We start from the raw sequence: 27,517 nt of genomic DNA on the forward strand, positions 1-27,517 counted from the left end.
ATGGTTCTTTCTCATCGATATTTCTGACTATCCCTCTCTCTTCCTCTCTGTAAAAAAATCAATAAAATATATTTTTTTAAAAAGAAAAAAAAATTATAGAGGTAGTAAAAGTGAGCTGTAGAAGAAATGGGCTAAGGAAATGAGTTACAGGGGCAAGCGAAGGGCCCTTGGAGCTCAGGGAAGTACATGTGTTAAGATTTGAGCACCCGCTCTGGGAGGGGGGGGGGGGGAGTGCCCATGTGGTTCTTTTTTAGAGTTTAAGTATTAATCTGCAGGTGCAGGGGCCTCATGTGTGGGGGCTATGGCACCCTCCTGATCCTTCTGGAAGGGTGCTGGGGACATGTGAACACGGCCCGGCTGGTCAGCCAGAGAACCTGGATAGGACTCCTGCCCGCCATCCTGGTGCAGGGGAAATGTAAACAGTGGCACTCACCAGTCCTGCAACCTCTTACACCATCTTTGGCTTGCCTCCAAAGCGGTATTTATCTTGAGTTTTCGCACCAAGGCAAACACCTCACTCATACCTCTCTCTTGGACGTGGTCCAGCCATGGGGGCAGTAGCTCTGGCTGGAGCTCGGTGCTGTGTTTTTCACTTGCATTCAGCTTTGAAACATGCTGCTGTTCCGTCACCCACGCTCGGAGTGAGGAGGCTGTAGGACCATATTGTCTGAGACACAGACCATTTAATTCCAACTGAGGATTAAGATAAACATTTTATTTGATCCTATTCATTGGTTTTCTCCAAAAACACCTAGTAAAAAATATAACAGGTACCATATAAAATGCCTTGAAGTATTTCTTTTGCAACAAAAGCTATGTAAATATGAGCTTGCTTGAAATTAGTAAAAACATAAACTTGAAAAGGAAATTCTGTTGGTGCTACAGATCTTGTGGATATTTTTTATTGAAAGGTCCTTTTCCTTCAATAATGGACATTTTACATTAAACCTTTTATACAACCAAAATCTAAATATTAAAATCACACTAAGGTATTTTCATGGTTAAGCCTCTACTTAATTTTATTGTTGGTAAAAATATTGCAAGACACTTGTAACTCTAATATTTCTGCTTTAAAATAAGCAATTAAACTAAACGTCACAAGAAGAGACAATACATACTACAATTTGCTGACAACTGGCTAAAATGATAATTTAATAGTAATTAATGTATAAGAAACAATTGCACTTTAAAAATTTAAAAAGTAAACAAAAAAATTCTAGTTATATATATATATGTCTATGAACAGAGGTTAATCTATAACCTTGCCAAGGGAAGTGTGTGTTCGTTTTAATTAAAAACAAATAAAAGACCACCTGTGTATTTAACATTGCAATAGGATTTTTTAAAAAGTCTTGAATTTTTTATGTTTTTACAGAATTTCCCCCATAGTTTATTGAAAGTCTGCAACACAATTAAAACAAAATAACACTTCATTGGTATTTAGTGCAAATTTTGAGTAATTTTTACATGAAATATTAAACATATAGCCTTTAGAAGTTGTTGGAAGTAAATGCTGTGACATTGCTTTCCTCAGTATACTCTTCTTAAAGATTTTGAAGGAAACTTTTTAACTGAGGTATTTCTCCTATTTTGCATGGGCTTTATGGTAAGTGAGCCAGTACAGAGTGCACTCATCTACCATTCTTTGTTAATCTGATTTCTTCGTTTGCTTTCTGCCATTATTGTGACAATCCAAAACTGATAAGTTGATAGAAAAGGTCAATTCAGAAGAATTACTGTAGCACTAAAATTCCAGAACTCAGGTGAAAAAAAGGATTAAAAAGTATTGTATTAATGAGGAAGTCATTGAAACTAACAAATGTCTACGTATTTGATTTAGAAATAAATAGCTGGAAAATGTGCAGTGGAATGTTGCTTCCCATAGCAATACAAAAATTAAAGTTCCATTGATTCTTAACAGTCTGAAGGTCCAGTATACTAGTATATATATAATATTAAATCCTACTTGCAAGAGTACAGCTATCCTTATGACCACACATGCCAGCTGCTACGATAAAGCCGAGCCATCGTCTCCAGAAAGAAAATGCCTTCTATGTGGTAAATAACTGCCAGTCATCCTTTCTTTAAGGAAAATGGTAGAATAACAGCACAGAATAATAGCACATTGCCTGTTGAGTGAGCATAAAGGAAAATAATGATGCATAATAATAAAATGCGATTTTTTGAAGGAAAGGAAAAAAGGATGTAATTTTCCTTGTTCTTATACTTGGGAGTCAGGAGGTAAGAAAATGGGGATGTGCCAACACCACGAAATGTCAAATCAGCAGCAGCAATGTGTGTGTTTGCTGTATGTCTGTTTCATGTAAAGCAAATTTAGTGAAATTGTGAATATACGTGGCTTTTAAATAGCCAGGTCCCTTCTTTGTATCACATGTGTATAATAACAAGGCCACTTAAAACTCTGAGATGTTTTTTAAAGGTAGCAAGGTGAATGCTTTGAATGGTAAATGCTGTTGACTATTTGACTCCGAACATGAGTGAGTCAGTTACGGTACAGAAGGAAACTTCCCACGGGAGCTCGTAGTACAAGGCTCCAAACCTCCTTCCTGCTAACGAATCAGCTGAGGGAGGGAGGGATGGCTTGATTATTTCTCCCCTCTCACTTTTGCTTCTTTGGGTGCAATGAGTCTCCCTCTCAGAATTTTAAAATCTAGATTACAGTAGAAGCAACGTATCCCAAGGTTCTCGACCTTGGATATCTCAGAATTCATCTGAAGAGTTTTGCCAGAATCTACGTCTCTAGCCTGTCCTCACAGTAGGCCTGATGGAGCTTGGACATCTTAACAACTGCACTAGGTGGGGAGTCTCAGACAGAAAGAGAAGTTGTAGTTTCCTTTTCTTACCACGTTAAATAAAAATGTTCCCTAGGAGCCAAATGTCGGACATTCCTGATGGAGAGTCCTGGTGTAATGGGCCTGTGGATCGGTGAGGAGGCGTGGATGGATTCCCTTTCTGTGTTAGGTCAGGTTGGGGGAAATTCATGGGCACAGACTTGGGAGCCAGACTGTGACTTGCAGTTCAGTTACTGGCTGCACTCGGGAGAAAGGGTTCTGATCTCTCTCCCGCTGTGGTCCTTTCACCATTGCTCTAGAAAAAGGTGGAAATCCTTACATGTGGCAGGGTAAAAGTTTTGGATAAAAGAAAGTGGTGCACAGAGTAAAAAAAAAACCACTGTAAAGATTGGCAAAAGTACGTGTTCAGTGGTGTGCGGGTGTCCGTGTGCGGAAGGGCTGTGGAATGGGGTGGCAGGCTCCTGAGGAGTTCACAGTCAGGAGATCTTGCTTCCTGTGGTCCCTCGGACAGAACTCTCTCTTTAGAACTAGGAGGAGCCCAAGGCACCAGGACCTAGGGTTGTGCAAATACACTCTTACAAGGAACACCACCGGTTCGGTTTCTAAGCGTTATTTTAGAGCCTATAAAACATGCTTCCCTTCCCTAGCTGGGTTTCCTTACCTCATATAAAAAATAAATAAAAAGGACAAGAGAGAAACCGGTAACCGGGAGTAGGAATGGAGAAGAGTCACTCTTTACTTAATAATCTGTGGGCAGTCGCTCCAGGCCTTGGCTTTCCTTTTGGCCAAAGCCAGCCAGGCTGGTTCTGTGGAGACGGGAGCAGCGTCTGGGGTGGAAAACCTCTTGGTGACTTCTTTCACCAGTGGCGCGGGGGGAGGCGAGTCAGAGATCTCCACTGGGCGCGTTTTGGAGGAAAAGGAGAAAGGCGTGAGTCAGAGCCACACTTTGCCGTACCATACAATGGGATTCAGAAAGGAAAACTCAGCGACACTGGGCATCTTCGTTAAGAATCAGAGAAAGCAAGCGTTGTGATTGCAACTGTTAACGTGCAACATTATAGCGATTACAGTGCAGTCAGTTCTGATTTCAGGTAATTTCTAGAAGCATTTTTTTTTTCTGTGCACAGAAGCTAGGTCTGCATGATGGTAAAAAGTAAAAGGTAAATTTGTGATTCTAGTCATACAGCCAATCAATGTCACGAAGAAAACGATCAAACGAGCAGTTTGAATTTATCAAGCTGGTGAGGTCAAAAGGGCCCTTCCACCAGGCACGCCTGGGGCTCCTTCCCCCTCAGGCCCACAGATCCTGCCAGCTCTTAGGACTCTCAGTCTTGTCTAGCAATCCCTTTGCCTCATGTTGCTTTCTTACCACATCATAAAGGCTTCTTAAGGTGAGGGTTCCCACCCTTAGCAGAACTCAGGAGCTACTGGTGGGAAAGACAAATACAGTGCTTCAGAACAAAGCTGGCTGCCTTAACCTGAGCCACCTGAACTGCACTGACCCTTTGGAGCTTCCAAGAAATCAGGGCAGAGAGAGGTGTCATCTCTGGAGCTCTCACTTTATTTTGAACTAATTCTCTCTGACACACCCATATAACGTGTAGAGCCCTTAGTTCCTGGGCATAAGAGCCTAGTGAAATAATACCCTTGGAGAAGTTCTTGAGAAACTGTCCAGTGCTCCAAAGTGGTTTTCAAAAAAATTGTTTTCGCCTCACCGAATAGTAATTAAAGCTTTAATGGCGAGACCTCTACATTTCCAGAACTCAGCACGCAGGTGACCGAGGCGTACAAAAGTCCTGGGTCGGAGACTGGATGGCCTCCTGGGAGCGGCTGCCCAGGGTGCACCACACACCCTGCTTGCCCTGGAGGAAACTGGTTTAGCTCCATCCCTCCTCCGGGCGATCGGTAATAAGCCCATAGTTGGAACCGTTATGAACCATTTTACCTTTTATTAGAATAAAGGATTTTTAAAAAATGTGTGGGTACCTTTTGTGTGTCATGAATGTATGGACACTGCTGTTGTTAATTAACATCCAGGACTCTGAGCCGAACAGCCCTGCCCTCTGAAGTCACGGCTGGTCAGACACTTGCCCTTTGAAATCGCATTGGTGAAAAGGACCTTCCCAGTTTGGGGCATCTCAGCCACCTGGGTCCCTGACTCAGACACAGCTTCTCTTTCCACCCCAAGAACAGCTCCAGATACAACTTTCACACATTTATTTGAACTTCGTAGTGCCAAGAAAACAGGGCCCTGAGTCCACTTTTTAACTCAGGCTTGATGCCAACCCCTTCATGTACACCCCACACCCTCGCTTTGCTATAAGCCCATCAAAACTGCTCCACTTAAATTTTACCTAAATTTCATCCTTTTTCCCCAAATCCTACTAGGATCGTATCTCTTCCTTTGTTTAGAGGTCCTTACTACAGCAAGTTAATAAACCTGGTTTTGTTGGACTACAGGCAGTGGGGCCTTGGAGATGGCGCATATCACACCTCGTTAACTTCAGAAATTTATCAGACCACATTGATAGGTTAAAACTGGCCATGGTGGGAATATTTACACCACAGTAAATGGCAAACTACAAATCAGAGGATTCCTGCTCCCTGATTGCTAAGCAAACACCGACCATCACACCACTGACAGTGAGTTTCTGGTGATGTTTATCAGATGGGCTGGTGATAAAGATCAGTGTCAGAGGTTATGAGAGTGGTGGTAAAACAGCCAGTGCTGTTACTACACCCGAGGAAATACAGCGTGCTCTAAGAAGAAAAACCTGTAACTGAGGTTAAACAGAAACGGTCCTGCTCTCGCTACCTGTCACCGATGTGGGGAGGGTGTTGGCCTTTTTCAGCTGCTCTCTGCGCTCAAGTCTGGACCCTGCTGTCTCCGGCTTCTTCTCTTCTGGCTGAGCCGTGGACTTGGGCAGGGATCCAGCTCTGCTGGCACTGCTGCTTCCTGGCTGTGGACTGACACTGACCTGGGTGGGCAGAGAAAGCCAGGAAAAGTATGTTTTCAACCTAAGTACATGCAAAGACTCAGGACAGGGTCTGGGGGTTCTAAAAGCAGCTGGAGTGCACTTGGGAGCAACATGTCTTCAACCCTGGCCCCGACCAGGAAGCAGCTTAGTACAAATGTCCCGTCAAGTTAGCTATAAAAGCAGGGTCAAGAGAAAGACTGATTTCCTCCCAAAGCCCAGCTCCAATACAATCATTCTCATATTTCTCACATATTATAACTGTCATGTGCATGGATTACTGCTACTAATAACTGTGAATTCTGCCAAATCAAGTTACCGTAATAACATAAGGGAACTGAATAAAATTTCTGACTGAAAATGCTTTCCTATTTAATGGTGGTTACTTTGTTTATTGTTCTACTTTTTCTAGATATTCTACACCATTCCCAGTTAGCTTTTTTTTTTTTTTAATTGATTTCAGAGAGGAATTGAGAGTTGAGAGGTAGAAACATCAATGATGAGAATCAGCTGTCCCTTTGGGGATCGAGCCTTGGTTCATAGGTGGACATTCAACCACTGAGCCACACTGGCTGGGCTTCCTTTTCCTTTTTAAAAATATATATATATTTTATTGATTTTTTACAGAGAGGAAGAGAGAGGGACAGAGAGTTAAGAAACATCAATGAGAGAGAATCATCAATCAGCTGCCTCCTGCACACCCCCTACCGGGGATGTGCCCGCAACCAAGGTACCTGCCCTTGACCGGAATCGAACCTGGGACCTTTCAGTCCGCAGACCGATGCTCTATCCACTGAGCCAAACCGGTTTCGGCCCTTTTCCTTTTTTAAATCCTTGCAACCATAGAAGAGAGCCAAATTCAAAAAGGTAAGGTTAAAACTGAAGACCAAACAAAAGAAACAAACCCTGAAGACCAGGCTACTCACGTTGTCCTTGGAGAGTTTTTCTGCCTGTTTGGCTTCCCTCGCTTGCTTCCTCTCCTCTCGAGTAGCTTGCTGCTCCCGAAACCCCTTCTGCTTTTGCAGGGCTAACGTTATCCACAATGGCTGCGCGGTTTCCGCTTTCTCCGCCAGCTTGGAGCCATCTAAAGAGTGTCTGCTCTGAAGCACTGGCTTTTCTGTGGAGGAAAAAAACAACAACACAAGACTGATATTGTTATTTATAATAAGAAATACATATTTGGTCTTCGTCCTGTTTCTGGCACTGAGCTCCTAAGTGATGAGAGCGTAAAGGGGTCTCTCGTTCCGTGAATGAGGCTACACTGGGACCACACTTAAGGATCGGGGCGCGGGGGCTGGTTGCTGGGTGAACCAACTGAGTGATCAGAGGATGGGAACTTGCAATCTCACCCCCCAACCTCTTGGGAGGGGGGAAGCCTGGAGGTTGAATCAATGGCCAAAAATATAACCACTCATGCCTGTGTAATGAAGTCTCCATAAACCCCCAAAGGTCAGGGTTGGAGAGCTGCTGGGCTGGTGACTTGGTGGAAGTGCTGGGAGGTCGGCCACCCAGAGAGCATGGGACCTCCGCGCCCTTTCCCCATACCTCGTATCCTTGTAAGCATCTCTTCCTGAGTATATCCTCTTATAACAAATCAATGATCTAGTAAGACAAATGTTTCTCTGAGTTCCATGAGCCACTCTAGAATATTAATCAAACCCAAGGAGGGGGCTCCTGGGAACCTCCGATTTTAACCAGTGAGAAGCACCTGGATCTGAAGGTACAGCCTTATGAGACTAAGCCCTTAACCTGTAGAACTGGACACCATCTTGAGTTGAATTGTAACACACCAACACCAATGCCTGAGAATTGCTTGGTGGTGTGGGAATCCCTCCCCTGCAACATACACCTTTGAACTGTGATCAGAATTAGTAAAGACAAAAGGCAGCTTTCAGTGAAATTAACTGTTCTCGTATCTCAGTACCTCAGCCCCTAAAACTTGTGACTTATCAGCCCACTGAACATTCAACTGTCCCTTCCTAATGCAAACTCCGTGTTCATGCCTGAGTGACTCCACTGGGCAGGAAAGTCACAACTTTGATCAACAGGAACAAGAGCCTTTCTCTTCCCTCTAAGTAGAAAATAAAATTCCAGTGTCATAAACCTCAGACCTACAAGGGACCCAGGGAGTTATTTGATTCAGTGTTCTTTTATTTATCGCGTTTCAAATTTTTTGCAAAAACCTTTTCCCCTTACAAACAATATCCTATGTGGAACCCCGAAGTATGAAAGAGGAAAAGAGGGCACTGCTGTGCCCCGGGGGCTGCTGAGGGCAGCAGGGCTCTGAGGAACCCAGTGGGAACCATAATTTTGGCCAGTGCACTTCTATGTTTCTCTTACATGGACTCTCTTGCCTTTGCCACTGGAGGTAAACACACTTCACAGACGGTGGAGCTGAGGTTGAGCTCTGGAACTGAGCAGACCTGGGTTTGACCTTTTGTGATTTAGGAAAGCCACTTAACTCCTCTGAGAAGGGAGACACTTTAATTTGAAATAGTGTTTGGGGTTTTGATTAGGACACTGGAGGGGATATATTAATTACTAACATGAGACTGTTATTACTGAAAGTGCCTAGGGGACTTTTAAAAAAGTGACAAACTATAGGAAGAACTCCAACTGCTTAACAACAACAACAACAAAATACCCAATTAAAAGTGAACAAAGGACTTGAATAGACATTTCTCTTAAGAAGACATACAAGTGACCAACAAGCATATGAAATGACGTTCAACATTACTAATTACTAGGGAAAAGCAAAGCAAAACCACAACAACCAATGAGCATATTACCTCACACCCATTAGAATGGCTACTGTGAAAACAACAACAGAAAATAGCAAGTGTTGGTGAGGATGTGAAAAATTAGAATTCCGTGCCCTGATGGTGGGAATGTAAAATGGTACAGCTGGTATGGAAAATAGAAGGTGGTTCTTTTAAAAAATTAAAAATAGAACTACCATAGAATCCGGCAATTCCATTTCTAGGCATTTATCCAAAAGTACTGAAAGCAACATCTCAAGGGAATACCTGCACACCATGATCCTAGCAGCACTAGTCAAAAGCCAAGAGGAGCAAGCAACCTAAGTGTCCATGGACAGATGAATGGATAAACCAAGTGTGGCATAGACACACAAGGGCAGGTCATTCAGCCTTAAAAAGGAAGGAAATCCTGTCATGTGCTACGGGGATGAACCTTGAAGACACTGTGCTAAGTGAATAAGCCAGTCACCAAAAAAGATAAGACCATATCATTCCACTTATGTGATGCATCTAGAGTAGTCAGAGTCCTAGGAACAGGAAGTTGAATGATGGGCTGGCAGAGGGCAGGTGGTTAATGCTTACGGAGTTTCAGTTTTGCAAGATGAAAAATTGGCTGTACACAATGTGAATATGCTTAAGACTCCTAAACTGCACACTGAGAAAAGACCGTCAATTTTATGTTACTGTTTCCCCGAAAATAAGACAGTGTCTTATATTAATTTTTTCTCCCAAAGTTGCACTAGGTCTTATTTTCAGGGGATGTCTTATTTTTGAGGATGTCTTATTTTCGGGGAAACACGGTATGCACATTGACCACAATAAAAATTGTTTTCTAAAGTGACTGAAAGAACTGTGCCCAAAATATTATCCAAGAGATGCAGGGAAAAATGAAAATCAGAGATCAGGTTTAAAAGAACTATAAGAAAAGGAACAAGACAAGAAGGCTTTGCTAAATCCTACGGCATTTAAAAAAACATATTTTATTGGTTTATTTATTTTTACAGAAAGGAGGGGAGAGGGATAGAGAGCTAGAAACATCAATGAGAGAGAAACATCTATCAGCTGCCTCCTACACACTTTCCACTGAGGATGTGCCCACAACCAAAGCACATGCCCTTGTCCAGAATTGAACTTGGGACCCTTCAGTCCGCAGGCCGAAGCTCCATCCACTGAACCAAACCGGCTAGGGCCCTATGGCATTTTAAAACAATGTTGTTTTTGAACAAATATATGAGTAAGGTCCAAGAAGTAACATGAGGACATAATGAGAAATGTTTTTAAAGGCTAACAGCATTTTACAAATGCCAGGTGAGCATTCCTGGAGGCGGGCCTGGGTTACTGGGAAGATCATTTTGCCTGGGAGAGAACTCCTCCCCATCCTGGCTTTACCACTGAGGGGAGCAGGCAAGACATTGGACTTCTCAGATGTGGTGTCCTCATCTGTAAAATCGAGCTAAGATTGTCTACATGTGTCATGAGACTGCTAGACAGAATAAATAAAAACACTGTGTAAATGATAAGCACAAAGGATGACCACTAAAATTTTCTGAAACAGTAAAACTGCTTATTTCATTCAAGATTTTGAAAGAGATGTTATTTGTTAATTACATAACCTTTTTGTCGGGGGTGGGGGGAAGGTTCAGAATATCTAATTAAAATTTTATTTTGTTGCAATGTTTAAACCTATTTTCTCTCATTCTAAACTCAGTGGACAAGCAGAACCATAGCCCACTTAAGTTCTCGCCTTCAGGTCCCCGGGAGACACACAGGTACCTCCTGGCATTTACGGGGTTCTAATCACTGCTCCCCAGGGTCAGTGCTTGTTGGCGGTAAATAAATTGTAGAAGGTAAATAAATTCCAGGGCCAGTTACTATCTATTCTACCTTCCGTTAGGGGCTGGGAGTTTCCGAATAAGATGGTATCCTACCTAATAAAAGAGTAATTTGCAAATTAACCATCACTCTGCTACATCCACCAGCCAGGCCCTCCAGCCAATCAGAGCGAGTATGCAAATAAACCCAACCAACATGGCTGCAGCCACAGAGAGCAGGAGGGAGATTTAAGTTTCCCAGGTAACGGGAAGAAGCCAAGCTTTCTGCCTGCCCTAGCCAGCCTAAGCCTCCATTTAAGGCTACAAAGTTTCAATTATAGAAAGTAAACAAATCCAAACAGAAATGGTGGCAGCCATGGAGCAAGCAGAAGGCTTGGCTCTGCTCCAGAAAACAAAGTTTCAATTGTAGAAGGTAAATAAATTCCAGATACCAGGGCATCTGCTTGGGTCACCAGGGGGCGTGGCTGGCCTGAAAACAACCACAGGCCCCTCACTCAGGCCGCCCCACACCCCAAGGGAACCCCCACCCTGATCTGGGACATACTTCAGGGCAAACCAGCTGGCCCCCACCCATGTACCAGGCCTCTATCCTATCTAATAAAAGAGTAATATGCAGATTGACCATCACTCCAACACACAAGATGGCTGCCTCCATGTGGTCAAAGATCCTGTCCCCTTGTGGACACAGATGACCACCACAAGATGGCCAGCAGGAGAGGGCAGTTGGGAGGCACCAGGCTTGCAAGGGAGGGCAGTTGGAGGCGATCATCCCTGCAGGGGAGGGCAGGAAGGGGTGACCAGGCTGGCAGAGGAAGGAAGTTGGGGGCAAACAGGCTGGCAGGAGAGCAGTTAGACATCAATCAGGCTGGCAGGCAGAAGCGGTTAGGGGAAATCAGGAAGGAAGGCAGGCAGGCGAGCAGTTGAGAGCAGACCTGAATTAAGAGAGGGATGTCTGACTGCCAGTTTAGTCCCAATACCACCGGGCAGTCGGACATCCCTCAAGGGGTCCCAGATTGGAGAGGGTGCAGGCTGGGCTGAGGGACACCCTCCCACACCCCAGTGCATGAATTTCATGCACCGGGCCTCTAGTCTGTAATAAAAATGTTAGAGGAGAAACATGGCAAGGTGTGTGTGGGAGGGTGATCATTGTTATTTTAATTCCCATGAGAATGGGTTCAGAGTCACTGTCCCCACACCCCCTCTCCAGTGACTTCACCTGGGTATTGGTCTTTGCTGGCCTCGGTCCCAGGAATAGAAACCGCTTTCTAAGCCAGTGGTCTCAAACAAAAAATGGGGTGTGTGCCCTAGGGGATGTGCAAGGACATTCACCGGGGGTAAAGGAAGAAAAGCTGAGAATTTCTATTTATATGTATTTTAAAAATCTAAAAATAAAAGGGAAATCGAGCTTTGCTAATATTTGATGCTTAGACTGGCATTGACATTCTCACTCAGCCCATAGCTCAGCAGGCCAGGTTCAGCAAATGGCATGTGTAGAGACTCCGAGGGGAACTGGGAGCACTCAGACGAGAATCAGCAATCCTGTCCTCACTGGCTTTGCTTTCAGCATACTGTGAGGTTCTGCGGTTAGGTAAGTTTAGGAATGGCGTGTCTCCTTTGATCGAAATGACCCTTTATGAAATGGACAATTCCTGCAAACAGACCACAGATTCACTATACTTCCAATAATGCAAGCATAAGGCCACAGTGGGGCTGACAAACTCTTTGCCTGCCACTTTACGGAGAAATCAGATCCGACAAGAAGTTGGCCAAAGAAAGAAAGGGTAACGCCAAAATTAGCAATACGGATTTACACCAGCTACTGCTTCAGTGAACTGCACCCTAAGTGCACATATGGCGCTCCAGGGGCTTTCACATGGGCACAGGTAACAGATAAATTGGAGGTTGAGGCATTTTATTCCAGTAGGGTGTTTAGTCAGACACACTTGGCCAGCCCTGGTCTGGAAAGTCTTTAGACAGCAACCACTCACAAGGCATACGGTCCTTGTTTTCATGCTTTCTTTTCTACCAAATAAAGAAAAAGTCCAGTAGTGGAGTGCAACAACCTAGAATCCAGATACTGATAAGAAAAACAGGGGCAGGAATAGCTTTTGGTAGAAAATTTATAACCAAAGGGAAAAGTGTGAGAGAAAGAGGCAGTGCTGGAGCATTATTTCTGGGGGGAGAAGATAAGAGTGTGCTGGAGCAGGCCAGGCTGCGAGAGGGGCTTTGATGACGACAAAAGTTACTGGGACAAAAGCTGATGTCAAAACTAAAAACGGGGGCCTGGCCTGTATGGCTCAGTGGTTGAGCGTGGACCCGAGGCCGGAGGCTCCATTCCGGGTCAGGGAACATGCCCGGGTTGGGGGCTCTATCCCCAACAGCGGGTGTGCAGGAGGCAGCAGATGGATGGTTCTCTCTCATTGACGTTTCTCTCTCTCTCTCCCCCTCTCCTTCTCCAAAAATAAATAAAACGTATTTTAAAAAACACTCACTACAAATGGGTGTTCTGGTTCGGGATGGTGACATAGGGTCCTGAACCTCCTCCTCCCACAGACATACCAAGCCTGCAGCCACATACAGAACAACTCCCTCCGACTGAAATCCAGAAACTAGCTGAGTGACACCTACACGTTGGGCAAATGAATAGGAGAGGCTGAGACACAATCTCACCATAAATCCCACCCCAGGCATTGCAACTCATAACTGGGGGGGTGAAGGGGGGGGGGCTGGACCCTACATATGGTGCCCTCAATTCTAAGACTTCTGACTGAGAGACAAGGCCCCCAAAATACCTAGCTCTGAAAGCCAATGGGGCTTGCATCCAGCTAAGGGACCTTTCTTTCTTTCTTTTTTTTCTTTTTTTAAAATATATTTTATTGATTTTCCACAGAGAGGAAGGAAGAGGGATAGAGAGCTAGAAACATCGATGAGAGAGAAACATTGACCAGCTGCCTCCTGCACATCCCCGACTAGGGATATGCCCGCACCCAAAGTATATGCCCTTGACCGGAATCAAACCTGGGACCGTTCAGTCCACATACTGACGCTCTATCCACTGAGCCAAACTGGTTTCGGCTAAGGGACCTTTCCTAACGGGCTCACAGGGACTCGCCATGGCTACCTCCTCAGGCCCAGTGCACAGGCTGAAAGGAAAACCGAAGGCTGAAAGTGGGCGCCTCATTGTCAGGACAGACAGCGGACAGAAGCTGTTGGGGAGGAATGGTCTGGAAGCTGCGGGTCCAGGAAACCCGGCGAGTGTAGGTTAAAGGGGATGGCAGGGTGAGCAACCAAGCTGATACCCCTCAGCACACAGGCTCTTTTCTCTGCAAGAACCAACGTAACCCTAAGCAATTACTCAAAAGAAACAAAGCCAGTCCCTCCCTAAAGCACCTCAGGGGAGAATGTCTCTGAGCTGGGAGAGTCTCTGGGCTATGGCCGCTCTCGGCCTACTCTGCAAACAGGGGAGAACGCCCAGGCAGAGACTCCCAGGGGCCCCAAAGCCAATCCAAGTGGCTATATTTGGGAGCGGTCTCAAACATCCGGTGTGAAGAGCCGGGAGGGGCGGGCAGCCAGGAGTGAGGGTGGCTCTACAATTTCTTTTAAATCTTCATTGTTCAGATTATTACAGACATTCCTCTCTCCCCACCCTCATAGCTCCCCTCCACCTGGTTGCCACCCCACCCCAGGCCCCAATGGTCCTGCACTGTCCTCGTCCACAGGACGGCTTCCCAATGGAGAGCTGGTGGTGTGGGGGTGCCTTGGTAGAGCATCTGCATAAGCCTGACACCCAGCCAGTCAGTCCCAGAGGCCCCCTAGGCCGGTGGAGCTGCTGGAAGCCCCCTACCGGCCTACTGTGGTATTGCTACTGCCCAGAGACAGCAGCCGCTGGTCTAAGCCGGTGGTCGGCAAACTCATTAGACAACAGAGCCAAATATCAACAGTACGACGACTGAAATTTCTTCTGAGAGCCAAATTTTTAAAACTTAAACTTCTTCTAACGCCACTTCTTCAAAACAGACTCGCGCAGGCCGTGGTATTTTGTGGAAGAGCCACACTCAAGGGGCCAAAGAGCCGCATGTGGCTTGCGAGCCGCGGTTTGCAAGCCCAGTCTTTACCCTCACTGCCCCTCCCAGGGACGGGGCACCTTCATTCCTTAGGGTATCTCACTGCCGTGGGCACCTTTAACTTATGTTAAGTACATAGGAGCGGGCCTGAGCCCCAGATACATGGCAGAATCAGTTCGGGTTTCCAGAATGGTCAATAAGAGTGGGAACGTGATGAGAAGAACTGGGGAGTATCCTAGATTAAATTACAGTGGGCCAGAAAAGGGGGGAGAGGTGTAAGGGAGGGCACCAGCTAATGAGGGTTGGCAGGGACAAAAGTCTGCCTCTGTGCCCGAGTGGACACTGGCACTTCACCTCAGCTTCCAGATGGCTATTCAGCGGCTATCTGAGGGACGTGGCCCACAGCCCAGATGCTGGCACAGCTTGCTTATGCACCAGCTTTCAGACTGTGGTCCCACAGATGACCCAAAAGTAGCAAATGCAATGGAACCTTAGTTCTCAAACTGAATTAGCTCTGGAAGGTTGCTCAAGAAGCGATTTGTTCAAAAACTAAATCACCCCCCCCCATTCTTTTAGAAATAATGTGAGTTGAATTAATCCGTTCCAGACCCCCCCCCAAATGATTCCATGTTTTAACCTTTCTTATATACAGTACGTGTCTACTGTACTATTTAACCTATAAGCAAACACTTCTTAAGTTTATTGAACTACCTGCTACTGGCCTTACACAAATCGCTTTCACTTTCAGCACTCATTCCAGGGATGTCTGTCAGGTCAGAAGGCAGCATATCTTTGCTGGTGCATATATCACTGGCTATATATCACTAACTGCTTTCCCTTTATCCAAATCAACAGGTTTTCTACATATGATCCTTGCTTCTTCCCTCACAACCTCTGTACCTTTGAGGGCCTCTATCCTTTAAGACTGTGCTAATCATGGATTTCACCAGCTACAAAAGCACTCTCTCCTTGGTTTGTTGCCTGAGAGATGCTTTATGTCATGCTGAAGTGTCAGCATGAAAGGATTGTCAGGTCAAACACCCAAGTTTGGTACGACAACCGACATTTGCTTCTGTGAACAGCTTGGTTGGGAATCAAATTGCTCAAGATGGGAGGTGTTCGAGAAATGAGGTGTGACTGCAATCCGCCCTTAGGAAGCTGAACCTATCCCGGAGCGGTCTCCGCTTCCCCTTTCCTCCTTCTCCACGGCCTCAGCACAGCATATCAGAACCACTCACTCGTTCCTCCCCACACCCAGGGCATGCCTGTCTTCCCCACCTTGCCCTGGGCTAACGCTCCGCCCAGAGGCGGAGCAGTGGCTGGCGTAGGCAAGCCCAGTCTTTACCCTCACTGCCCCTCCCTTCATTCCTTAGGGTACCCCACGGCTGGTGGTTCAGACTGCTTGCCCCAGGCCCTGGTCCCTTTTCCAGCCAGCATGCGGCTCAATAAACTTTCTTTCAAAAAAGCTTTGGGCCGCCGAAACGGGTTTGGCTCAGTGGATAGAGCGTGTCCGCCTACAGACTAAAAGGTCCCAGGTTCCATTCCAGTCAAGGGCATGTACCTTGGTTGCGGGCACATCCCCGGTGGGGGGTGTGCGAGAGGCAGCTGATCGATGTTTCTCTCTCATGGATGTTTCTAACTCTCTATCCCTCTCCCTTCCTCTCCGTAAAAAAAAATCAATAAAATATATTTTTAAAAAGCTTTGGCCACAAACGTTTCCTTTCCACAAAAGGAAAGAGCCTCAGTGGGATTCCCTCCCTCCAGGAATGGCACATGGGTCTCTCAGGAAGGGAACTGCTGCAACTCGGGTTCCGCTGGCCGCTGCCCGCGGCGGGCAGCCCGGCTTTAGCGGACAGCACTCTGGACAGAGGCGGGGTTCAGGCCTCCAGCTACCTACCTCTCCTCCCGGCCTCGGGCGTCTGGGATGGCCTCTCTTGCCGGGCTGCAGACGGAGCAGGAGCCGCAGCTTTCCCCTCGGTGTCCGCCTCTTCCTTCTTCTCTTCCCTCCTGGGAGGTGGTGGTGGAGATGGTGGCCCGGGCTCCCGGCTCTCCGGGCATTCCTTGCCCTGCTCGACGGGCTCCGGGTCAGGCCTCCCCGGCCGCCGGGCCAGCAGCTCGGCCAGGTAGGGCCTGCTCAGTCTGCAGAGCGGGGAGGTGGGGGGTGTCTGCCCAGAGGGGGGCTTGGGCGCCAGGGCCGGCTTCTGCGCCAGGGGCATCCTGCTGGCCGACTTGGTGTGCTCCTGGGGGGCCGGGGCCTGGCTGCTGCCGGGCGGGGGTGCAGGCTGGGCCGTGGCAGGGGGGCTGGAAGGGCTTATGGCGGGGTCCTTCCGGGCACCGGGGCCTGGCTTGCTGTCTGAGGGGAGGGCCGGGCCCTGCTTAGGGGCCACCCCCTCGGCCCCCTTCTCTCCATCCGTGCGCTCTGGGGCCGGGGGCGCGCCCTCAGTGCCCTCCCCGGTGCTGCCATTCCTCCTCTTCCTCTTCTGCTCCGCCTGCTGGTCGCAGTGGAAGCGCAAAGAGTAGTTGGTCCTTCTCAGCTTTATCCCGAAAGGGGAGGCTGAGGCTTTTTCCTCTCCCCCGGGCATCCCCGGGTCCGGCTTGCCCGGGCCGCCGGCGGCCTCGCTGCCCGGCGCGGCCACGGACTCCGCCTGGGCCGCTGCTCTGTGCGGAGTTGGGTGAGGAGGGCTCGGGACCAGGAAGGACGGGAGGTCTTTGGCAAATTTGCAGCCCTCGGTGGTGTCTGCGGGCTCCTGGGGCACTCCCGGGCCTTTCTGGGGCTCCTCGGTGTCAGCCGCAGCAGCTTGGGGTGGGGGCGCAGTCGGGTCGCTGGCTCCCGGCCCCGGCCTTTTCCTCGTGCTCTCAGCGCTCTGTTTGGAGGTCTCGGAGCCCCCATCGGAGAACTTCTGCCAGGCGGGCATGATGGAGAACTTTGCATTTCCCGGCGGGGTCCTCCGGAGGGTCCCCCGGGAGTCAGAGCGGCCCCGGGGCGCGAACTCGTCCCCAGGAGGAGGTGCCGGGTCCCTCTGGCCTCGCTGCTCGCCCTCCGCGCTCCTCAGGATGCGGGAGCGGATGGAGGCCCACTCGGCCAGGGCGGCCGCGCTGCTCGCCGCCGGCTCCTGCGGGGCCCGGGCCCTCCCGCTGCTGCCGGCCCGGGCCCGCGGCGGACTCTCAGGGGCCGGGGCGGGGGCGTCCCCCGGCTTCTTCTCCTCCGACAGGCCCAGGCCCAGCAGGGACTTGCAGGCCGTGTCCTTGATCTGGCTGAGGTTGACGGCGGGCCCGCACAGCTGGGCGCCGGTGACCAGGATGGCCGTGTGCGGGATGCTCAGGGCCGAGGGCAGCGCGTGCGGGGCGGGGCCGCCCGCCCGGGGGGCCTTGGGCTGGTGCGGGGCAGGGGCCGGCCCCGCGTCCTTCGGGGGCGTCATGGGGCTCAGGTTGACCTTGGGGAAGAGGATCTGCTTGCCCCCCGAGGACACCTGGAAAGTGTAGGGCCTGGGCATGGTCTGCCTCTCCTCCACCTCCTGCCACCGCAGCTCCTCCACCCTGCGGTCCCGCTCCGGGGCCGCCCTCGCTGCTGCCCCGCACACCTCCTGCTTCTGGGGAGGCGGGGTGCTGGGCTCGCCCCTCTTTTCCGGGCCGGCACAGCCATCCTGCCCCCGCGGCTCTCCGGAGGGCTCGGCCTGGGGGCTCTGCTGCTCGCAGGCCCTCAGCTCTTCGGTGTTCTCTCTTTGCTTCCCAGGTCTCGGGGGCTCTGGCTCCTCCGTACTGTCAGTCTCCCACCCGCTCTCCTCCCCTCCCCGTGCTCCCTGGGACTCCTCCTTCTCCGCCTCCACGTCCTCCTGCCTTTTCCTCTGCTCCTCCCTTCTCTTGGCCTCCTCCTCTTCCCGCCTTCTGAGCTCCTTCAGCCGGCTCTCTTCCTCCTCCCGCAGCCTCTGCTGCTCCTCCTCCTCCCTCTTCTTCCTCTCCTCTTCCTTCAGCAGCCTCTGCTGCTCCTCCTTCTCCCGCTGCTTCCTCTCTTCCTCCTCCCGCAGCCTCTGCTGCTCCTCCTCCTGCCTTTTCCTCTCCTCTTCCTCCAGCCGCTGCTTCTCCGCCTCCTGCCGCCTCTGCTCCTCCAGCTTCTCCAGCTCCTCCCGCTTCCTGAGTTCCTTCAACTCTCTCTCCTCTTCCTCCTGCCGCTGCTTCTCAGCCTCCTGCCTGCTCCGGGCCTCCAGGTCCTGGTGCGCGAGGCACTGCAGCCGCTGGGCCTCTCCCTCCAAGGGCTCCTGCTGCCCGGCTCCCAGGTGCCCGCCTTCCTCCGGCTCCCTGCTCTCTGGGGCTGGGCTGCCCGGCTCGTCCAGCCTCCGCCTTTCCTCTGGGCACGGCCTCTTCCCTGCCTCTGGTTGTGGTTCGCCCTCCTCTCCCTCCTCTTCCTCTCCTTCTTCCTCCCCTTCCTCCTCCATCAGCTCCTGCCGGCGGTTCTCCTCCCACAGCCGCCGCTCCAGGGCCCGCAGCCTCTGCTCCTCCAGGCGCCTCCTCTCGGCCGCCTCCGCCTTCTGCCGCTTGCACTTGGCCTCCAGTTCCCGCCAGTACTCTTCCTGGCGTCTCTGCTCTTCCTCGGCGTCCAGAGGCTCGGGCTCCGGTTCCTCCTCCTCCTCGTGCCACGTCAGCTTGTCTTCCCCGGGGTGTCCGTTCTGGTCCAGGGACAGCTGGCCCGGGAGGGCCCCGGGTTCGTCTGGCCGAGCCTAACGTTGGCATGGGAAACAGAATTAGCTTTCTCCTGTACACAGGGAACCATTCCTCTCCCTGGTCCCCGGGCAGGTGGCCCTCTCCCTCTCCTGGTTTGGGGACAGACTTTTAAAAGCCCTGGCGTGGCCCCTGAGAGCCCTGTCCCCTGACCGCCTACCCTAGGACTGTGGCAAAAGGGGGCCCTTTGCTTTTCCGGACATGGGGCCCTGCTGCCTTAGGTGACTCGTGAGGGTCTTCCTTGCTCCTTTCTCACGTAAACAGTAGGAAGTCCCTTTTGCTACTGCTCAGAGGGGTTGTTTGTGGGCTCAAAACTTGGTCATTTCTGCAGGGGTTACCTTGAGCTCACCAGAACGTAAGCTCCGGGAGCTCTGTAAGGGAAGGGGTTTTTGTCTGTTTTGGATCCTGCTGTATCATTGCCAGGGCCCAAGTGAGTGTGCTCAATAAAAATGTGTTTGGTAAGAGAGAAAAAAAGAAGGGGCCGTTCTAAGTATGGAGACAGGTAAACGCAGGCTGCCGAGCCAAGAGCAGAGTGTGGGGGTGGCGGGAAGAACTTTATGTTTATTCCCTTTATTTGTTATTCTCAGATTCCTTGTTCTTAACGTGAATAATTGTAGGAAAACCAACAGTCCAGTATCGGAAAGAAGAGGAAAAAGTTAGACTGACACTCCGCCTCTGTCCCCTGAAACTTGTGCCTCGGAAGTCCACCCTCACCAAACCGAAGGGCCTTGGGCTAAAAACCATGGCAGAGGAGAGCAGATGGGTATCAGCCTCCTCTGTGGGCACCAGGTCAGACAGGGCGGTAACCGGGCCTGCGCCCCACACTGTCCCTGCTGGGGAGAGACCCAGTGCCTCCGACAGGCCCACCGCCCCACCGCCCCGTTGGCAGAATTAGTGCCCAGCAAGCGAGGGCAGCTGCCCGGTCAGCCTGGATGGGCTCTACGCACCCAGGCGGGTCCAAGCCGCCTGTGCTTCTTTGACACCCTCTGGTTCTTTGGCTTCACGGACAGCTTGTGCTTGGCGGCACTGTTGTCCAAGCGGGCGATGGCCAAGGGGATGGCATCCAGGTTGACACTCTCGATGGTGCCGGCAGAAGAGAAGTGCCTTTTTGGCCGAGAAGGTTTAGCTGGAGCTACCTGTAGGGGAGATTAAAATATGTAATCAGCCCTGGCTGGTTCGGCTCAATGGACAGAGCGTCGGCCTGCAGACTGAGGGGTCCCGGGTTTCGGTTCCAGTCAAGGGCACATGCCCGGGTTGTGAGTCTGATCCCCAGTGAGGGGCATACAGGAGGCAGCAGATCAATGATTCTGTCTCATCATTTGGTGTTTCTATCTCTCTCTCCCTCTCTCAAATCAATAAAAAATATATATTAAAAAAAAAATATATATATATATATATTAGTCCAGATCAGAAAGCAACCTGCAGGGAATCCAGGGAGGGAAGCACTTTTTGGTGCCCGCGCCTTGCCCAGCCTGACGAGCAAAGGGCGCTCACTGGGACTGTGGAATGAGCAATGCTCCTGGAATAAGGACAGGACATTAACTACTGGCTCTGCCAGTGCTGTCTGCATGAGCTTGTGATGGTTATTTAACCTTTCCGGGGCTAAGTTTCCTGCTCTGAATGATATGTGGATTGGATGAGGGGCTGACAAAACCTGAATCCGGCCCACAGCCTGTTTTGGTAAAGTTTTGCTGGCCACGCCCATCAGCACTGTCCGAACAGAACGGAGAGTCTCGGAGTTGGACCTTCTGGCCACAAAGTCTAAAATAAGCAATGCCCTGGACAAGCTCATCTCCGGACAAAGAACTGTTACCCTGAGAGCGTTCCCGCTGCCTCTCACCCAGTGTGAACACACCTCCTCCCCTACCTTAGCAGGGAAGGTGTCTTTTTCATCTTCCTATCAGCCCGCTTCATGCCCAAGTAGCAAATCTCATCTGGCAAGGGCTCAATAAATACTTATTGAAGGAATGAAGGAACAGTAACCAAATGGGTTAGCACCATCACTCCGAAGTCACGGACCACTGAGGGCCCTGAGAAGCTAACGGGAGGAGCAGAAACTCGGAACACGCCAGCGAGAGGGCGATTCTTCAAAGGATGAGTTGCGACACCACTTGCTTGCAGTCTGTAACACAGACGTACCCAGGTGAACTGCACAGACTTAGTCAGAGAGACTGTGGCTCAGCCTGAACCCAGCGGCCACGGGGGACAGCCAAGGAAGGGCTCCTGGCCACACCACACACCACCCCAACGAGCAGCAGAGGGCGCTCACAGCCACTGTCTGAGCCTGCAGCTCTCAGGCACAGGGCAAAAGAGGAGGCCACCATGCCCCCGACTGTGACCCACCCAGCTCTTAAGTACAAGGTCAGTGGGGTTTAGCCAAGGGTTTTGTCTTTTGCAGTCACCTTCCATATTTACACATGAAAGCTGAAGCACCAAGCCAGCTCCAAGAGCCAAAGGGATGCTCAGCAAATAATTTATGACAAGGAGCACAGACGTAAGGAAAAATAATCCCAGCCTTGGGTCCCCTAGCTTTTATTTATATATAGTTATCTTTATAATACATGTCATATCCTGAACTACTGTTGAAAAGAGATGAATTAGCCCAAATGGCATGGCTGAGTGGTTGAGCATCGACCTATAAACCAGGAGTTTACAGTTCAGTTCTGGTCAGGGCACACGCCCTGGCTGCAGGCTTGATCCCAGTGGGGGGAGGGGGGGGGCAGGAGACAGCCAATCAGTGATTCTCTCTCATTGATGTTTCTCTTTCTCTCTCCCTCTCCCTTCCTCTCTGAAATCAATGAAAATATATGTTTTTTAAAAGAGATAAATTAAACATTTGTTTCTTTAACCTAATAGGTGCATGAGTGCAAGGAGTTCAAATGAATGAAATGTGACAGATTGAAGACATAGGTTAGCTCTAGAGGCTGAGATTTTTTTTTGTTTTGTTCATTTTTGTTTGTTTGTTTGTTAATCCTCACCCAAGGATATTTTTCCATTGATCTTTTAGAGTGAAGGAGAGAGGGATAAACAGAAACACTGATGTGAAAGAAACACATTGATTAGATGCCTCTTGCATATGCCCCAACCAGGGCCTGGGCTGGGAAGGAGCCTGCAACCAGGGGATGTGCCCTTGGCCGGAATCAAACCCGGGACCCTTTGGTCCACAGGTTGACACCCTATCCACTGAACCAAACTGGCTAGGGCTAGAGGCTGAGACTTAAATGCAAAGTTTGGTTTGTAGTTATTCCAACTGGGCCTCTTCCCTGTCTGGTGGTGGCACTGTCTTGGGCCGTCTCCTTCAGAAAACCTGGGACATACTCTTCTCCCGGTGCTGCCAGGCCCGGGAGGGCACCCGCTCCCTGTGTGGGTGAATGGTCCTCATGAGAGTGGACTGGCCTCTACAGAAGAGGCTCCCCAGCAGGTGGAGACGCAGCTTTCAATGGCACACAGAAAAGTTTAAAAAAAAAATCTCTAAATAGGAAACTCTTTTCCTTATAGTCTTGGGTACCTTCAGGAGTGTCTTCTTCAACTACTTAGCAGAGTCTTAAAGTACATCATCATACATTTAGGAATACTACCAATGTCTAGGGATCCAGTTGAGAGAAATTTAAAGTAAAGGATGAAGGCATCATTGATGAATGGGAAAATGAGGCAGAAGATGGGTGGGGGGGGGGGAAGAAGAGGGGAAATTAACTATGTAAGTTAAATCCTATTACCTTCTCTTCCATCTCACTTCTGGCTCCAGGCGGATTCGGAGGACTCGAAGAACTTGGCGTGTCACTAGACTGAAACGGTAAAGAGGGCGCCTAAGTCGCACGCCAGAACAGGAAGTTTTGGGCAGCTCACCAGACACTGTCTGTGCTCAGAAGGGCCGCCCCCTCCTCCACACAGGGGCGCAGTTGCCTTCAAAGAGCTGGCAGGGCTCACGGTGGGCATCTGGCTAATGTCCGGACTCCACAGGACTCCGGAGGCCCAGAGTGTGCCCTCCCTTCCTCCGAGCCCAACACGATACCAGCTGGGCCATCTCCAACCTCAGTCCCGGGTATTTCCTGCAGCTGGGAGGCCCGGGGGCTGCCCTACAGCCACGGTATCAGTACCAGGAGGCAGGGCTCCAACCTTGGAACTTGGCTTTGCGGGCCTCCCACTCCTTCACCTGCTAAGCCCCCGTCCCCTTCTCTCTGAGAGGGAAAGAGGCCCTACCAATGCCACGCCCAGCGGGCTGAGCTGAGAAGTGAATGACCAGAGGAGGAGAAACAACTCGGGAAAGAAGGAAGAAAATGAAAATGGCTGGAGATTCCCACCTGTGGCGTGGGCCTGCCCTGGGCACACCCTCAGGTCCAGCACCTGCACCCTCCTGGTGGCCCCACACCTTCTATCTGGTATCGTCAACATTTACAAAAGGGTCTATTGTCCCTTCCAGAGCAGTACTGTCAGCCTGCCCTACCTCAGTCTGTTTTCTGCACCACACTTAGAAGCATCTTTAGAAAACACAAATCAGATTATGTCACTTTCCTGCTCCAAATTACTCAGAGATTTCCTGTTTTAGAGTTCCCCATTTCCCATGGTCTGCAGGATCCGGCCCCTGGACCACATGCTCCCCTCCATCGCCCCCCAGAGCCCAGCAGCCGCCCTGGCCTCCTCCTCAGCACAAGCTCAGCCCCTTCTCTGGGCCTCAGTCTTGCTGCTCCTTCTGCCTAGAGCTTTGGGTCAGCTTTTGAGCGCTGACCTCCTCATCTTTCAACAAGTCACTGCTTTCCCATCACGTGTTTTATTTCATTTTTCTTGATCTGAAATTTTATATATATTTAACTATTCATTGATAATTTTATTTTTAATCCTCACCTGAGGATATTTTCCCATTGATTTTTAGAGAGAATGGAAGAGAGGGAAAGATGGAGAGAAATATCGATGTGAGAGAAACATCGATTGGCTGCCTCCTGCAGGGCCTGGACCGAGGAAGAGCTTGCAACTGAGATACATGCCCTTGACCGGAATCGAACCTGGGACAACTTGGGTCTACAGGCCAACGCCCTATCCACTGAGCCGAACCAACCAGGGCTGAAATTATTATATCTTTGTTGAGTTGTATGTTATTTGACTCTCATTACAACATAAACTACCGGGGCAGCCCCCTGTCTAATCTTGTTCACCTCTGATACCACAGCTGGGACAGACGCTGGCTGAACAAATGACCTTCCCTCTCCCCCGGCTCCACACCTTGCCTGTCTCAGGTTGTCAGAGACAGTGTGACCCTTGGTGTCTTTGGGAAACCCCTGCCTGGAGGCTGACGGCTGCTGCACTGGAGGCTGCAGAGGGCACGTCTGGCCATAGGAGGCAGAATGGGCCCATCCCTGCATCACCCACCACCTACACGCCTACAGATGTGAGCCAGGAGCCGCCAGGGCAGGCCCAGGCAGAGGTGAGCAACAGGCAGGGGCAGTCCTTTCCTTTCCTTCGCACTTTGCTCTGCAAATTGCTCGTCTTTCTTCCTATCCTCAGGCCATGTTAGCTGACAACAAGCAAGGCAGCTGGTGGGAGGGATGCCCATTTTTAATAACACTCAACGACATTGCAGGCACCTTGGAAGCAGAGCGCGAGGATGCTTCAAGGCAGGAAGACTCAGAACTTCGCCTGGAGAACTCCTTACGCTAGCCCCTTCTCCCAAAAGGGGCCTGAGGGTGTCCCTTCTGCAGCTGGAAGGACTCCCATTTCAGGATATGCTCATGGTGGTTTTTTCAGTGTCAAAAGACCAAGTTTGGCCCTAGCTGGTTTGGCTCAGTGGTTAGAGTGTCAGCCCAAGGACTGAAGGGTGGAAGGTTCGATTCTGGTCAAGAGTTTGTACCTTGGTTGCAGGTTCGATCCTCAGCCCCGTTAAGGTGTGTGTAGGAGGCTACCAATCATTGTCTCTCTCTCTCACATTGATGTTTCTCTCTCTCTGTCTCCCCTCCTTCCTTCCACTCTCTCTAAAAAAAAAAAAAAATCAATGAATGTTAATCGATGAGGATTAACAAAAACAAACAAACAAACAAACAAAAAAAACCCCATCAAATTCAGAGAGGGCATTGCTGGACCCGTGGGACTTTGTTTCCACACTTAGTAGACTTCAGGCTGGTCTGGTAGAGATGTACTGCCTTGTTGACCTACTTCTTTCTTGTCTTCCCCTTAAATTAATCCAATCCAACAAAGAATTACTGGGGAGACAGAGGTGTGTAAGATGCAGTTTTGTCCCCAAGGAACTCAACATTTAGAGATGGAAAGAAGGCTGTTAGGCAGAGGAGAAAGGCCCCGGCTGTGCAGGAAGCGCTGAGGGCACACAGCAAAGGCAGGAGGAGACGGCACAGCTGGGGTCCCCAGACCTGAGCCTCGAGGGGCATGTGGAAGACACTGGGAAGAGCAGGTGCAAAGAGCGAGTCCCCGCTTCCTCCCCGTCCCCCCAACCTTGCTCCAGGATGGTCCCGCGAAGGCACCTGCCTTCCAAGTCCCCACCCTGGGCCCCTCAACAGAAAGGCCTCTCCCTCTTCCCCCTGCCCTGCAGACCCCGGGGTCACTGCTGCCCTGTCCACGGCCCCACGGCCTCCCGGGTTATTAGCAGCCGCGTCGCTGCCCGGCGGGGCCTCACTCTGTTCTCGGCGTCGGAGAGGACGATGTCCTGCGGAGTCACAGGCTCCATGGGGCTGGCCGGGAACGGGTCCTCTTCCAGGCTGGCCTCCCCACTGTCCGCCCTCTTCATGGGCGCGGTGGCACTGGGAGGCGGCTGCCCAAACTTGATGTTCTTGCCCAACTGTCGCTGGAGAGAAACACAAGAAAGACGTGCTGAGGCAGGGAGCAGGGAGCAGGAGCCGCGCCAGGTTCCCTGACGCCTGGGTGGCCTGAGGCACGTGCTGTGCACGGGCTGCTCTCCAAACGCTGTGACGGTGACAGAGACAGCCCTGCAGTAAGCGGGTGCGTTCCCAGCCTCGGCTCCCTTTCTTTCCCTCCTTCCAGCCATGAGCTTTTTGCACTCGGCCACCCTCTTCCATGGAGATGCCAGTTTTCCACGGGGCAGAAAGCCCACTTTCTGAACCAAAAGTTGGGGTACATGTCCCAGGACAAAAATGTTTTGATTGACCTCAACATCAATTTATAGGAAAGGCCTGTTAAAAGTATAAAAATTGTACAGAATGCCAAAACTGGTTTGGCTCAGTGGATACAGCGTCGGCCTACGGACTGAAGGGTCCCAGGTTTGATTCCAGTCAAGAGCATGTACATTGGTTGCGGGCACATCCCCATTAGGGGGTGTGCAGGAGGCAGCTGGTCGATGTTTCTCTCTCATTGATGTTTCTAACTCTCTATCCCTCTCCCTTCCTCTCTGTAAAAAATCAATAAAATATATATATTTTAAATCGTATAGAAAATGGCCCCATGAAATGCAAGAACCCCAGGGGGACAGCCAGACCCTAGTGGCTGCAACAGGGGAACTGCCAGCCGCCTTTTGACACATTCCCCCTGAAGGGCTATACTTGGGCCACCTCCCTCACCGGCTTGAATGCCACATTCTGGCCACAGTGGGTACCACTGCCAAGGCGACGGAGACGCCAAAGCCAGCGCATCTTTCCATGGCCAATGCTGAAACCCTGGGAGGGACGGAATCCTTGCTTTAGCTGCCCACTGCGAACCAGGGGCCAGAAGACACGGCGTGGGGAAGGGACAGAGACGTGGGCAGGAGAAAAGCACCGAGGAGGGGCTGCATTCTGGTGGGTGGTGGCTCACAGGGTAAGGAGAAGGGGTGGGGAAATGGGGGGGGGGGTAGAAATTAGGAAGAAAAATAGTAAGCATCTGGGATTAAAGTCAGATGAGAAAGGGAAATATATTCCCTAAAGAAAAATGGATAAACACAATAGCTAAGGAAAGAGCAACATATTTAAGGGGCCGTGGCAGAGAAAATGGACGACATGCAGGAAGAAAAAGCCATCAGCATGGCAGCGTGGGAGGCCACGGAACCGAGTGTGCACTGAGCCGACCATCTACTGCCTTCACCTAGAGCAGGGTTTCAACCTCGGCACTGCTGACCTTCTGGGCCGGTAATTCTTTGTTGTGGGGAGCTGCCCAGTGCATGATGGGATGTTTAGCAGCACCATGGACACTAGATGCCAGTAGCAATTCCTCTCTCCCCAGCAGAGACAACCCACATTGTCTCCAGATGCTGTCCCATGTCCCCTGGGGAGTAAATCGCCTCCCACTGAGAACTGCTGCTCTAGATCTAGGTACTTGGGTTTCATAGTCCTTTTATGCCTCAAAGAGAGAGAAAGAATAGGTGATCTGATTTTTACCTCTAATTGGGTTACTATTTAATCCCACAGAGCTGCAAAGAACCTTAGC

General features: G+C 50.2%; 1 protein-coding gene across 11 annotated transcripts in view; it reads right to left on the reverse strand.

The window, feature by feature from the left end:
* Nucleotides 1-3,515: 3,515 nt before the first annotated feature.
* CRACD (capping protein inhibiting regulator of actin dynamics) overlaps nt 3,516-27,517 on the reverse strand; it is a 154,086-nt gene continuing 130,084 nt past the window's right edge. For 6 of the 11 annotated variants that reach the window (XM_045572378.1, XM_036415511.2, XM_036415501.2 and 3 more), the window contains 7 exons: nt 25,779-25,946; nt 22,876-22,944; nt 20,107-20,295; nt 16,341-19,158; nt 6,715-6,905; nt 5,629-5,791; nt 3,516-3,709 (listed from right to left, as the gene is read on the reverse strand). In XM_045572378.1, the coding sequence (XP_045428334.1) occupies nt 3,549-3,709; nt 5,629-5,791; nt 6,715-6,905; nt 16,341-19,158; nt 20,107-20,295; nt 22,876-22,944; nt 25,779-25,946 (3,759 nt within the window). In that variant the 3' untranslated portion in view covers nt 3,516-3,548. Of the gene's footprint in view, nt 3,710-4,182; nt 4,241-5,628; nt 5,792-6,714; nt 6,906-12,274; nt 12,402-16,340; nt 19,159-20,106; nt 20,296-22,875; nt 22,945-25,778; nt 25,947-27,517 lie in introns of those variants that run through there. The other 5 variants (XM_045572370.1, XM_045572368.1, XM_045572389.1 and 2 more) reach the window with 5 other exon arrangements.

Source organism: Pipistrellus kuhlii, unplaced genomic scaffold (assembly GCF_014108245.1).
Source record: "Pipistrellus kuhlii isolate mPipKuh1 unplaced genomic scaffold, mPipKuh1.p scaffold_m20_p_1, whole genome shotgun sequence".
In the NCBI taxonomy this organism is placed as follows: Eukaryota; Metazoa; Chordata; class Mammalia; order Chiroptera; family Vespertilionidae; genus Pipistrellus; species Pipistrellus kuhlii.